This window comes from Phaseolus vulgaris, chromosome 9 (genome assembly GCF_000499845.2).
Source record: "Phaseolus vulgaris cultivar G19833 chromosome 9, P. vulgaris v2.0, whole genome shotgun sequence".
Taxonomy (NCBI): Eukaryota; Viridiplantae; Streptophyta; class Magnoliopsida; order Fabales; family Fabaceae; genus Phaseolus; species Phaseolus vulgaris.
In genome coordinates, this window is record NC_023751.2 from 10690927 (window position 1) to 10704311 (window position 13385).

The 13385-nt window shown below is 28.5% G+C and overlaps 1 protein-coding gene across 4 annotated transcripts; it reads right to left on the bottom strand.

Moving 5' to 3' along the window:
• Positions 1-982: 982 nt before the first annotated feature.
• Positions 983-9398, bottom strand: LOC137820456 (J domain-containing protein required for chloroplast accumulation response 1). 4 transcript variants are annotated; one of them, XM_068624563.1, is made up of 9 exons: positions 8644-9398; positions 3693-4444; positions 3263-3588; positions 3022-3124; positions 2384-2448; positions 2243-2296; positions 2080-2157; positions 1483-1659; positions 983-1325 (listed from the first exon to the last, which is right to left on the bottom strand). In XM_068624563.1, the coding sequence occupies exons 1-9, from the start codon at positions 9114-9116 to the stop codon at positions 1287-1289; spliced, it is 2067 nt and encodes a 688-aa protein (XP_068480664.1). In that variant the 5' UTR covers positions 9117-9398; the 3' UTR covers positions 983-1286. The 4 variants fall into 4 exon arrangements, with proteins under 4 accessions (XP_068480664.1, XP_068480661.1, XP_068480662.1 ...); XM_068624560.1 differs by having other exon boundaries at positions 2384-2451; positions 8644-9319; XM_068624561.1 differs by having other exon boundaries at positions 3022-3127; positions 8644-9319.
• Positions 9399-13385: the final 3987 nt, after the last annotated feature.

The window sequence follows — 13385 nt, forward strand, 5'->3', positions numbered from 1 at the left end:
AAGTCAATAAGGGTTTTGTGTGATAGTGACAAGGTAAAATATTATGAATTATTAAAGATAACTTGAGAACTCAAGTCGGATTTTGTTTTTGTGGTGAAATTATTTAGTACTCAAATTTTGTGGCGTTAGAAGACTAGTTGCAAAAAATTAAGAATTCTAGGTATAAAGGTTAATTTTAGCTTAACTCGTAAGAATCTTAATTATAAAAACTATGGGAAGATAGTAGTCTATATAATGTTAAAAGTATTTATTTAAAATTTAAAAACTAGGAAAGATGTATACGAATTAAAGAGATATTTAATATTCTGAAAAAAAGTCTATTTTATTATATAATTAATAATATAATAGTTGGTCTTCCGTGAAAGAAATGCATGAAGTTGAATGTATTCTGAATATTTACAAGTAAACGCAATATGCATATAGATAAAAAATATATCTTTTTTACGCACTTTAAAAGTCATCTAAAACGTTAAAGATGGAATATTTGTTTAATATTTGGGACAATCCATTTACTGGGTAAGTTCTCTAAGAAAGGAAAGCTAAAATTTGTTTCTCTCATAATCGTAAAATTACATTTGTAACTTTGTTAATGGTTGGATTAGACTGGAATTTTATCAGTAGATTCGGCACACATGTTTCTTAATCCAATTGGCTGGTTCGTTGATTTTTTGCCTGCGGGTAATAGATGTAGAGTATTTCAGTACTATTTTTTTAATGCTTTCATCTTCTTGATTCTTTATTTGGAAGTTTGTGTTTTATTTGTTTGGTTAAATAATGAAGATTAGATTCACGTCTTTAGTTGAATGGCGAAAATGTATATATTTTTGAGTGATTGTAAACTCTTAATAACAGATAACTAACAATGATTTGACATAAGTATTTTTTTTTTTCTAAATTAAGTTGTGTACAGTATAATTGCAGCAAAATTAGGGAAAGTAATCGTAAGTTGAAAAGAATTTCCAATGAAACAGAAAAGTGAAGCTGATAGAATGACTGTACCTTCAGGTCAGTGACCTCTTTCTATATATTGTGCAGTAGATATACAAGTAAGAAAAATAAACTATAGTGTTGAAGGGGAAAAAATATTGGTGAATTCATACCAGACAGGAAAATTACATATTTTCGACCCAATATACTACAATTGCTACGAAATTAGTTACAGGTATATAAAGTAACACTTGCTTTTGTGATAAGAACAAGATCTACCCCCTTATTGAGAGTCCATGGAGGGAAGCTTCGCACAATGTACCAACTAGAGCTTTTACTCAATAAAGGTATTGAAAAATTTACAGTGCACCGAGCATATTGAATTGAGTCCATGCCTCCTGCATTGTAAAATATGGACAAAGTAAGTCACTGTTTTGAATAAGTTTAAAAAAAAGAAGCTAGATGATGATAAGTTTATAAATCATTTCCTGCATTTCAATACCTTCCTAAGAATAGAATAATTGTAATGCTAATGAATTGGCAGAAATATGTTACCTGTAAAATATCAAAAACCTTCTCTGCAATATATTTCTGGTCTGAAGAAGCACCCTTTTGCTGCAACTTATCGGGATGCAAGCAGAGTAAAGCTCTTTGATAAGATCTTTTTACCGCGTTCCCTTCAATTATATCAACAAGAGGCACATGCTTCCATCCACACTCCTTCCAAAGTACCTTTATGCGTGATTTAACAAGAGTTAGTACTTTGCATGGAACTATGGATAATCAAATACACAATTTTACGAAAATTAAGTTATCCCAGAGTGTAAAACTCTCAAAAGAGAATCAACTTTCTCCACCCTTCCTAATATACTCATAATATCCTAATTAGATCAAAGTGACTTTAACTCCCACTCATCCTTCTTAATCCCTCATGTTACTCAGAAAAGTGAATTTAAATTTAATTATTTTTTTAATACTTACTCAGATTATATTATTAAGAAATAATAGGTGGATTATCATACTCTATTGTCCCATTTATATTAAAAGCACAAACCTCTTACTGTATTCATCATATTATTCAACAAAAACGGAGAAATCAAATTTTCAACCAAATGAGACAAGAGCAATAAGGAGTAAGTATTGTTTTCTTACATGTTGTAATGTCGATAGCAGGGATCGTATGTTTCCTTCCTTCCCTTTAGACCACTGTTTTATCTTCTTGTCAATCATCTACATTGTATACAGAGATATATACTAAATATAACTGTTCTTCTATAACCTTGAAACAAACAAATCTAGTTAAGTAATAAGTTACTTGAATTTCTTGATTTTGTAAGTCCTCGCCCTCATCTTGGGATAATACTTGTATCTGAAAAACCCAATATAGAAGCTTATCATTTTAAGCTCTAAAACTTTCTACTCATGAATGGAAATTAATTAATTTTGTATGAAATACCATGAAACCCCCGTGGAAGCACTCGTCTTTATCTCCGATAACAGTAAATGATATATCAGGAATTTCTGCTAACAAAATCAAGTTGTTTCATAATCATCAAGTATTCAGGCCAAATCATATCTACAGAGTTTAAAAGCTGATCAAAGATTGGTGTAAGCGTATTTCAGACTATCTTAAATAATCAAGTGTCACGTTTGAATAATAACAAGGGATTTTTTTCTTGCAAGGAAAACTTCTAATAGGATTTTCTTAAAATAATTGGCACCGTATGATTCACTGATTCTGTAAATTGTTTCCCTAGCACCGTATCAAGATGAAATCCATCCACATCTTGGATGTAGACCATACAGTGAAGAAAACTTACTAGAGTACTGATTTAACAGACAATTAAGAAAAAAACATTAGGAAATAATAAGTGACCACATAAAATTTTAAATAAAACCTTGCTGCATGCTGCTTGTTGCTTGCATGTAATTATATTTTTCTATTGTTAGATGTAGGTCACATGCATATTCAGTAAGTTTGCCATATTCTTGTCACCATGCTAGGAATAAAGAGGAGAGGAGTATATGCACAATTCGATCTCTTCCCATGTAAATAAATTCTCAACTGAAGGGATATTGATAACTAAGCAATACCTGATTCTGACATATCCTCTTGATTTGACATATCATCAGCAGATATGTTGGTAGTCTCTACAGTAGAGTTCTCCTTCTTGGATTGTTCAGGCCCACTTTCAACCTGCTAGAGTTGAAAGAAATATTAAAAACCTTCGCTGTTGTGAAACCAGAATTATACATGAGATTTAGCACTAAAGCATATTCAAAAAGTTAATGTCCTTTCAACAAAGTGCATTTATTAAGCTGTGACAGCACTTACGTCATTCTTTGTTCTTAAAGCATCTCTCTGCTTGTATGTAGAGCCCTGAGGTCGAGATTTGGAGTCAACTTTCGGTTTTGTTGCAGTTTCTTGGTTGAAAATTCGAGCGAATTCTTTGACCTTTCCTTTAACTAGGCCTTTCCCCTTATTCTCACCTAAGCTCACTGAACCCTGGGAAGTGGCTTTGCTATGTCCTACATCTATTGCGGAAACTGTCTTTTCTACTTGTTTCATGGGATTCTCGGTAACATCAAAAACAGCAGACAATTTTTTTGTGCTTTTCATCCTGTTTTCTTCTTTCTCCCTTGTAATCATCTGACTATTATCTGTCATATGATATGAAGAACAGTATCACAGACTGGAAAGGTAGTAATATGTGTTTAAACATACATACATTTATATACATAATGTAAAGGGAAAATTACTTCACCTTGTTTCTTATCATTTTCTTTGAACAGAAACTGTAAAGGTTTGGACTCAACCTTCTGAGTATCCCTTCCTGTCTCAGTTTTTCCAGAGAAGCCGTTCTCGCCTGCAGAATGAGTACTTGATACTGCTCTAGCGTCACCCGGGGTAGAACTAGCGGGAACATCTAGGGTAATATGTGATTGAGCCTTGGCAGAAACTATTTGTTCTACAATCTGGTTTGAGTCTGCTCCATTTTCAGTGGCTGTGGAAGTAGTTGATACGTTTTCTTTTCCATTATTCATGACAGAGGAATCATATGCCATAGGTTTTTGTGTGGTGATCTCACTGACCACCCTTTCTTTAGCACTTGAGCATTTCTCAAGTTTAAGCTTATCCTTAGCCTTGGAGGCTCTTTCTGTCCTAAGAGACATCACCATTGGCACATCTTTACTGGCCCATTTGTATATTGAGAAATGGAATTGACCATTACTAGAAGCAGGCGAAACTTCACTAATAGATATGTCCTGTTTCATGATGCTTCCTTTGTCTGCTTTATCAGATGTGCTCGAGTTTGAAAACTCCTGTGATAGAAGACTTTGTCGGTAAGGTTTTAAATCCTTTTTCAACTCCTTTTGCTGGATTGAAATTCTGGATGAGTAAGAATCTGAAAGGCCAAGTCCATTTGAAGCAACAATACCATTGTTGATGCTGTTAGTCCTCGTGGGGGAACCAAATGTTGGAAGGTCCACCCCATTTGTCAATTTGGCTGGAAGGCTGGTCAGTTTAAAATGGTGGAGCAAGAATCAGCGGCAAATTGAAGATGAACAAGAAGAAATCATTAATGAATTGATTTGAAATTGGGGATAGTAGAGAGTGGTGCTGTAAGATCAGAAGTTTATCTTTTTAGGATAAGATAAGGAGTCATGTAGGGAAAGAGGCGCTTTATTTTAAGCTACCTACGCATGCTATTTATAGCTAAAAACTAAAAACTCATCATATAGTAATTATTTAATACTGCATTCATGTTTGAAATAATTTGATTTCAGCAATAAAAGACAAACATATTTGTCAATTTTCCTTATGTAAATCATAATTATGAAATCTGACTCCATTTGACCCGTCCAATAAAAATAAGTGGATAGATTAAGAAAATAGTTTAACTCAGGTTAACATGTTCTGAATACAATTGGGGCAATTAAAAATCCGGTCAGACTTATTTTATTTTTGTATGAATAGGCAATAGATAAGAGATTCTTTCATTTAGAGCGTTGAATATTTATGTTTTATTTTTACTTGTATTCAGACAGTGTAACTATAATTGGTTACCTTTTTATAGTTATAATTAGGTCTAAATCAGAGTTTATAATTGGTTAATTTTCTTCTGATAAAACTTTATCAATGCCCAACTCTCCAATCTCAAACCATACAAATATTTAGAGAAATTGAAATAATATCGGTACATATTCAATTATGAACATTTTATATCTGATTTAGGTTTTTATATAAAAAAACATTTTATATCTGATTTAGGTTCTTATATAAAGGTCACGAACTAAATTTAGAACATTCAAGATAGTCAAGAACAAGTATCTTCTTAATCTAAGATCGGTCTCTTACCATCACGTATGTTGAGTTTTCTTGCTATACATTTCTTACCCTTTATTACCCATAACTGCTATGAACTTCTTTCATTTTTTGTTTGCAATATATTATTACCTAAATTATTTTAAGAAATTAATTTAGTAGATTATCAGTACAAAGTTTTTACATGGTCATTGATTAAAAATTACTTTATATATAGCCTTTAAAATATATATATATATATATATATATATGATAATTTATGATTTAATGACTTTGTTAAGAAAATAAATTTTAATTGAGCTTCATTTTTTAAAATATTTTCAAATTCCCAAGTGATATTTTTTTTAAGTTTGAGTACTGGTTGCATTAAAATTTGATTATTTATTAAGTACCGATGTATAGACAATAAACAATTAGTTGATAATAGCTTACTTAATTATTTCTCATTAAAGAAACTGATAAATCGAATTATAGGTTCTTATATTAGATTGCAGTGTCCAACAATGTAGTGTTGATGTGAATTATAATTCTTGGAATAACTATGTGTATCACAATTCAAGATAAACATTTACTAGAAGTTAAAAAACGTGCATACAATAACTTTTGTAGTAGTGCTTTATATAACATTTGACTACCTTTTTTATAAAAAATTATGCTATTTTGGTATTTCTGAGCTCTCCATTTCTAAACTATTGATATTTAATGTTATTACATAATATTTTTAATTTGTGTCTGTTTTTAACCATCATTATTTAAAATTTTAAAATATGATTTTAACGGGTTTTTATATTTAGAGAAAATAAAATATAAACAGACTTATTTTTGTATCACGTATATATGTGTGTCTTTATATACTTCAAAATTATGAAAATTATGGCTCTTTTAAAATTTAGTTAATTATATTTTTACTTTAACAAGTAATCGCTGATATAGCTATTTGTTTGTGTAGCAATAATAAATTCATATCCAAATGGTTAAAATGTTAATTTAACAATTTATCAAATATTTACCTTATATTAAAATAAATATTGGTTACATGAAAAAGTAACATATTTTATCATTTTCATTAAATGTATAAATCAGATATTAGTTTTTCAAAAAAAATTAACAATATTTTTTCAAAAATTGTTAGACTAAATAATAAAACAATAAAAAGATATACATCAATGATAAATGATTAAAAAAGATATAGCATTTCCTAAATAATTGAAATATCATTTTAAAATAGTAAATTTTTTATTATATTAGTCTCATTATTATAATTTTGAAAAGCTTTTCACATATAAATTTAAAAGTATTTTACCACACCCTTATACTTTTTTTATATTGCAAGTAATTTTCTCTTTTTTAAATTCTGCAAAAACCTTCTTTATATATCATGTAACATTTTTCAGAATAGTTAGGGTTAGTGTAATGTTTATGGAATATTTGTGTAATATTTTTCAAAACAATCAAAATTTGTTTATAATAGTTAAAATTTTAAGATTTCATTTGTTTTTTATTATACACAACTCAACTATCATTTTATTAAACACAATTATTTATTTCAACAACAAATTATTATTTTAACAACAATAGAATATGTAATCTGTTACTTAAAAAATAATTATCTTATAAAATATTGAATGATGTTTAACAAGAAAAAACGAGAAATAAAAAATTCAAATATAAATAAAAAACTATAAAAGTGTAAGCGTTTATAAAAATTATTTATCAAAGTAAAACTTATAAAAATTTAATATAATTGTATTGCTTAAAAATAATGTGACATAACATGTTTCATTTAAAGTGAAATAAAAACTTCAATATTGTTATTTTTTATAAGAACCAACATATATGCTCTTAGATCTCTTTAACCAATATATATACTCGAGTTTTGTAATGAAAAAGTCTTAAAGTTCAAGGGTTTTTTTCTTTTGGAAATATATGATTAGGAAGAAATAATTTAAGAATTTCGTGATGATAAAAGTGGAAATCACTTAAATGTTATTTATAACAAAAATTTAAAGATTGTATTATTAGTCAACAATTAAAACTTTTTATATTAAATGATTTAGAATTATTAATTGTTGCACTTTATTTTAAGTTTAATATTTGTGTATACTTAATATATTTTATCTTAAATAAATAAATAAAATAGATACTTGAATGAAAGAAAGAAATACGAAATTTATGTATTTATTATTATTATAAAATAAAACTGTAAAAAATCATCGATAAACAATTATAAATTATAAGATGAACATAAATATTAATAAAACATTTATTATATAATCAATTATAAATTATACCTAATCTATTATTTTATCTTCAGGTAACTTTCTTTCATTTTTCCCTCTCACACATGCCGAAAGTCTGTTCAATTTTCAAATTTTCTATGCATTTTATGTATTCCAAACTGCTTAAATTCCATTTTTACTGTTCATGTTCAATACATGTTAGGGATTGTATGTCATCCATGTTTAGATGAGAGCGCAAAAAGGAAAATAATTTTAATTTTAAAAAATAAATCAAATAGTGGAATAACTTGAATTATTATTTCTTATTTAATTTTATTGATTCTTTAATTTATATCAAATCAGTTAAATGACATAATTTAAAAATATTTTGTATTTATTTCTCATGTATTTTAACTTTGTTAAATAACTAAGTATTACATTTTATTTCTTGTCTATTTCCTTTTTTTGTTAACCAATCTTTATTTATTTCTTTTAAAATAAACATATGTTCGAGATAAAGTGATATCACGGCATTGTCATTATTATCTTGTTTTGATAAAAATATAATTCTAAAAAGATGTTGAGACTAATCCTCATATAATAAAAAAGATTCACAACTCTTTCCACAACCTTGAAGTCGTATGCACAAAGAGATTAGAAATAGGAAAAATCTACATACCGGAAGGGATATAGATGTATGCAGTTTCATTGGAATTTTTTATACTTATACTTCATTTTAATTTAATTTTATGGTGTAATTACCGAGTAATATATTAGTAGATCACTTACTAGGAACATTAAATCACTTCATTTACTAACAAAAACTTTAGTAGTAATAAATTTATCACTTAAACCACATATAATCAATTTTCTTATTTTAGGGTACACAAATTACTATCAAATACAACTATTTTTTTTACATAAAAATATACAATTCCTAACTTCTATATAAACATTCTTTTAATATCATAAACATTAAATAAAAAAAGAGAATGTAAAATATATTTAAAACAATTTCTTTTTATTTTTTATAATTTTTTAATTATAATATTTAATGATAATTAAATATTATAGGCCTTGTTGCGCTGTGTGTTCTCTGGTATTAATAATGAATATTCATACTAAATATAATATATATATTAATGAAAATAATGGTAAGAAGAGAAAAACCTGAATGGTAGAGGAAGAGAGGCAGCAACGGGATCAAGCGCCGATGGCAGAGGACTGGACACTCGAGAGAACGTGAAAGGGTCCCCAACGCGTTTCTTTGGCGTGGAACACACACTCGCCGATTCCTCACCTCCGAAAATGTCATCGAAGAAGTCATTGTTCTTGTTGCCGTGACGCCTCCGGTTTCCAATATCCTCTCCAAACACCGGTTTCTCCCGCTCCGGCGGCCACCTACACCAACCACTTTCCCCTTCCTCTTCGCTCCAATCCTTCAACTCGGTCAGACTCTGCCGCGCTTCGCTTAGCGATGACCTCCGCGGCGGCCCCCCAAACACGTCGTTGAAATCAACCTCCAAGTTGGAATTGGTCGAAGACGACCTCCGAATCAGAGAATTATTTCCATTCTCATAACTAATATTATTATTATAACCTAAAAGGACGCTCTCTCGTTGAGAAGAATAAATTGTCTCCATAAAATAAGAATTCACAAATCAAACCTCTGGCGGGAAACTGTTGAAGTGAAAGTAGAGAGTGCAGAGTGCAGAGGTGTGTTTGTGAGATGGAAGAGGAATTTGGACGAGGAAGTGAGTTGGAGAAGAAGAGGACAATGGCGTGTAGGGCTAACGGAAAAATGTAACCAAAATTGCGAAGCCACAAATTATGAGTGAATGTGGATTGGCTGCCAAATTTTTTAGCGGATAAATCTAAAGTGGTGATCGCGATAAGCAACGCGATCTACTCCATGTTTTGGATTTAGCATAATTTTGTGTGATACGTATTAAATACACTCTCTAAAAACTAAACTGTGATGATGACACTCCTCTCGCGATAGCCTCTCATTTCATTGCTCTCTACTTTTGTCTTTTCCTTTCACATTTTCAAAACCTCTTAATATTTATAGATACATAGAAAGAGAAAAAAAGTGAGCATGACAGTTCATTTTTCTTATTTTTATTTTTTAAATGGAAATATATAAATTTTGATAAAAACAATTCTTTAAAGCAGTTTATTAACTTTATAATAATTACATTTTAATTAATTAACAATATACAAATTATTATATTAGTACCACGTGAAAATGAAAATTAAAAATCTTAATATCACTTGTTAGATCAATAACTATTCTTTATATCGAGGATGAGTTGTCCTTCTTTTGAGATATGGTCTCTGTGAGTACGGTGTATTTTTTTTGAATTTACAGAAAATTCTTCGACACTCAAACCAGTTGAAATATAAATAATTTTGTAAGTAAGTAAATGAATAATGAGATAGATCTACTTCCCGAAAAAATTAATATATTTATATACTTAAGAATTTAGATAAAGATACAATGAAGTAACTATTTTATAGTAATCATTTAAATATTTATATACTTAAGAATTTAGATAAAGATATAATGAAGTAACTATTTTATAGTAATCATTTAAATAGCGTTCGATACTCAAATCAAATCAGTTATATTGCAGATAATTTTGTAAGTAAGTAAATGAATAATTTTGTATACTACTATTAATATTAGTTAAGAGTTCACGTCTAAGAATTCTGATCTAGTATCACATGATATATTATAAATCCTATATTGTAGGTGTTAGGTACAACTACTAGTTAACGATTTTGTATTATGTTGTTAGTTTTAGGTTGTGCGTTGGGCAGGCGAAAGCGACAATAAGCAATAAAAAAAGGGAATGGAATTATAATGAACGTTGCAGTGTGTTTGGGTTTTATAAAACAAGCTTTTGCATTAGTCTTTAGAAACTTAATTTTAATACAGAAGGTCTGTTTTTATTTTAGCAATATCACATTCTTGTTTATTCAGAATGGGAATTTGTGGCAGAAGAACAGAAAGGTACATACAGAGAGACATGGAATGCACGTTACCATCCTCATAGGTAACGTAACGGATCCAAGCATTTGCATTTGATTCATGAGTAGCTGTTGAGACTCGCGGGAGGTAATTTAATCATGCATCTAATTGTAATTTCACTCCAATTATTATTTTTTTTTACTGGTCGGACCCGTTGAAGACATGAATTAATAATGTAACACAATAAATACGTGATAAGAAAACAGTTATAATTGACGTTAAATATGTCAAAGATCCACTTCGAATGCATTCCTGTGATATCAGAAAACCACTACATATGACCTGAGGACCACTACACACGTCTTGGTAAACCGGTTATCTGGCCCACACTAATGAAGGCACAAGTCAACTGATAAAAAAGACTTCTGAATGGAGAAAATATACGTTTTCATATCCTGAGAGAACAAAACTAATCATTAACACTGACTTGAGCATCGGAGTGCAATCGCAGATACTACTAGCACGACCGACGGAACACACGCGCAAGAGAGGAAGAACTTTAAAGAATTCAGAGACTACTAACACGACAACAAATTGTGTATCGAGTGGATAAACATTATTCACAGGTACACTTTTAATTTCTATATAAATTGTATAAATTTGACATTGTTATTTTTCATTATAAGCATGTGTCTGCACACTTTTTCATCCACACTTTATATTGTTTTCAACAGACATTCGTGTTTTAGGCAATTAACTGAATTTCATTTGTATGTATAATTCACTTTTATTCTTTCTAAATTGGTTACATGCACACGTATTCATCTCTTCAATTCAGCATTTCTTATTCTTAAATGGATTTCATTAGAGAATTTGTACGTGGAAGTAACTCTCAATGAGAATAGTTAATTACAGAAAAGAATGAGGATGAGGTCCATGCCATGAAAGACCTAAATGCAAGTTAAAAAAAAATGAGTGGAAGGTAATATGGTTTATTTTTATAGAAAATGATATAGTTTGTTTTAATAAAACCCCATAGTGGAAACAAATAAAAAATGTATAGTATATAATTGATTTGACTGAATAAATAAATACTGATAGTTTGTAATATAACGTCAAAATTCATCTTAGATGTATTTTTAAAATATAAATATTTTTTTAGTAAAATATTTTTTAAGAAAGTATTATTGATTTAAATATATCATTTATTAATTGTCTGGTAACTATTAAAAAGTATGCATGTAAATATTGTTATTAAGGGTACAGTAAAAGTTCCAAACACTTTCCAAAAACTAGGACTTTCTTTTTATTTTATACTCAATTTTTTCTCTGAAAATTATTTCAAATCACACAACCCAAATATATGCGATCCTTGCAAATCTACTTTTTGGGCTGTGGCATGGTTGTTGAGTATGGAACTACCTTTTGGACTGTTGTAACATGGGGTTTGAGTATGTTCTTGTGGTGCAAAAAATCCCTACGACTTCATTTGCTACGTTTGATCTAAGTTAGGAACATGTGCTTTTCATAGGTCTTTAAAGTGGATTTGGGTTACTAGTGAGACTGAGTAGGCTCAATTCTTTTTTTGTCGAAACTCAAAGCATAGATGACTAGAGTTTTGTTATTTCAAAAGACATTTTATAGTAGTGAATTATAATAGTAGTAAATAATTTCTAGATAACATAAATACAAGAAATTAGGAGGATAAACAAGATTATCTTGATTAATAAACAAGATTATCTAGAGAAATAGAGAAATAATGAGTATAGAAGACTTGGGACGTGTCCATCTTAAAATAATATAAATAAAAGATAATTTTTTAAGTAAATAATTCTCTTTTCTGAAAAACATCTTGTAAATAGCTTATAAAAAACATTGATTGAGTGTCGGAGTGTCTTTGCAAGTATTTGTCTCTCTAAAATTGAGACATTCAACTGGAAAAAAGAATAAGATAAAGATCACTAGAAATTGAGACATACTAAAAAAAGTGTTTTAGAGAGTGAAAGACACATTTTCGAGTGAATATGATAAGGTTACAAAGGCCTTGCAAGTACATTTTGGCGTACACTATTGACTATTACTAAACCACATGGTTGCAACAAAAAAAATAACAAACAATGAAAGACATACCCCTAAAAAAATGTAAGAGAATCACACTAATCACATCACCTTACTATTATAAATGAGAACGAAAAATGTGAAGAAAATATCTAACTAAAACGCATATTGAAGAGTAGTGACACGGTTCCCTTGAAATCCAAGTTAAATCGAGAAGAACTAGTTATTTATAGCCAACCAATCTTTCTTAAAACCCATGAGACTAATAACAACCTAAAATCAACTATTCACACGATTTTTGAGTCATCACGACAACAATCCTTCATTAATCTCCTGTTTGTTTTGGACGACAAAAACATATAGAGTAAAAAAAAGGCAAGTAAAGCTAAAAAAAAAAAACACAATACTGAAAATTGCAAGAGAAAAAAAAAATCTCTCCTCAACTTTCCATTTTCACTTAGGAAAGAAAGTCTCATTTTTAATAAAATGTAACAACTACTGTTTTTTATTTTAAAATAATAAATATTTGTAATATATAATAAAAATTAGATTTATAATAAAATAAAAATATTTAAATAATTAATAAAATAAATTTAATATTTTGTTATTATATGTTTTATGTTAAATAAATAAAATAAAAATATTAAATTAATAAATAAAATAAAACTAATTAAATTTTGATGATTTATTTTAATATAGTTTTATTTTAAAATATTATTTTTTTATTTATTAAGGTTTTGTAATAATTTTTATTTTTATTTAAAATTTATTTTATCTTTAATTATATTTTTCTAAAATTATTAAATATATTATATGTTTTATTATATATGTTTATAATTATTATATTAAATATATGTTATATTTTTATATTATTATTTCA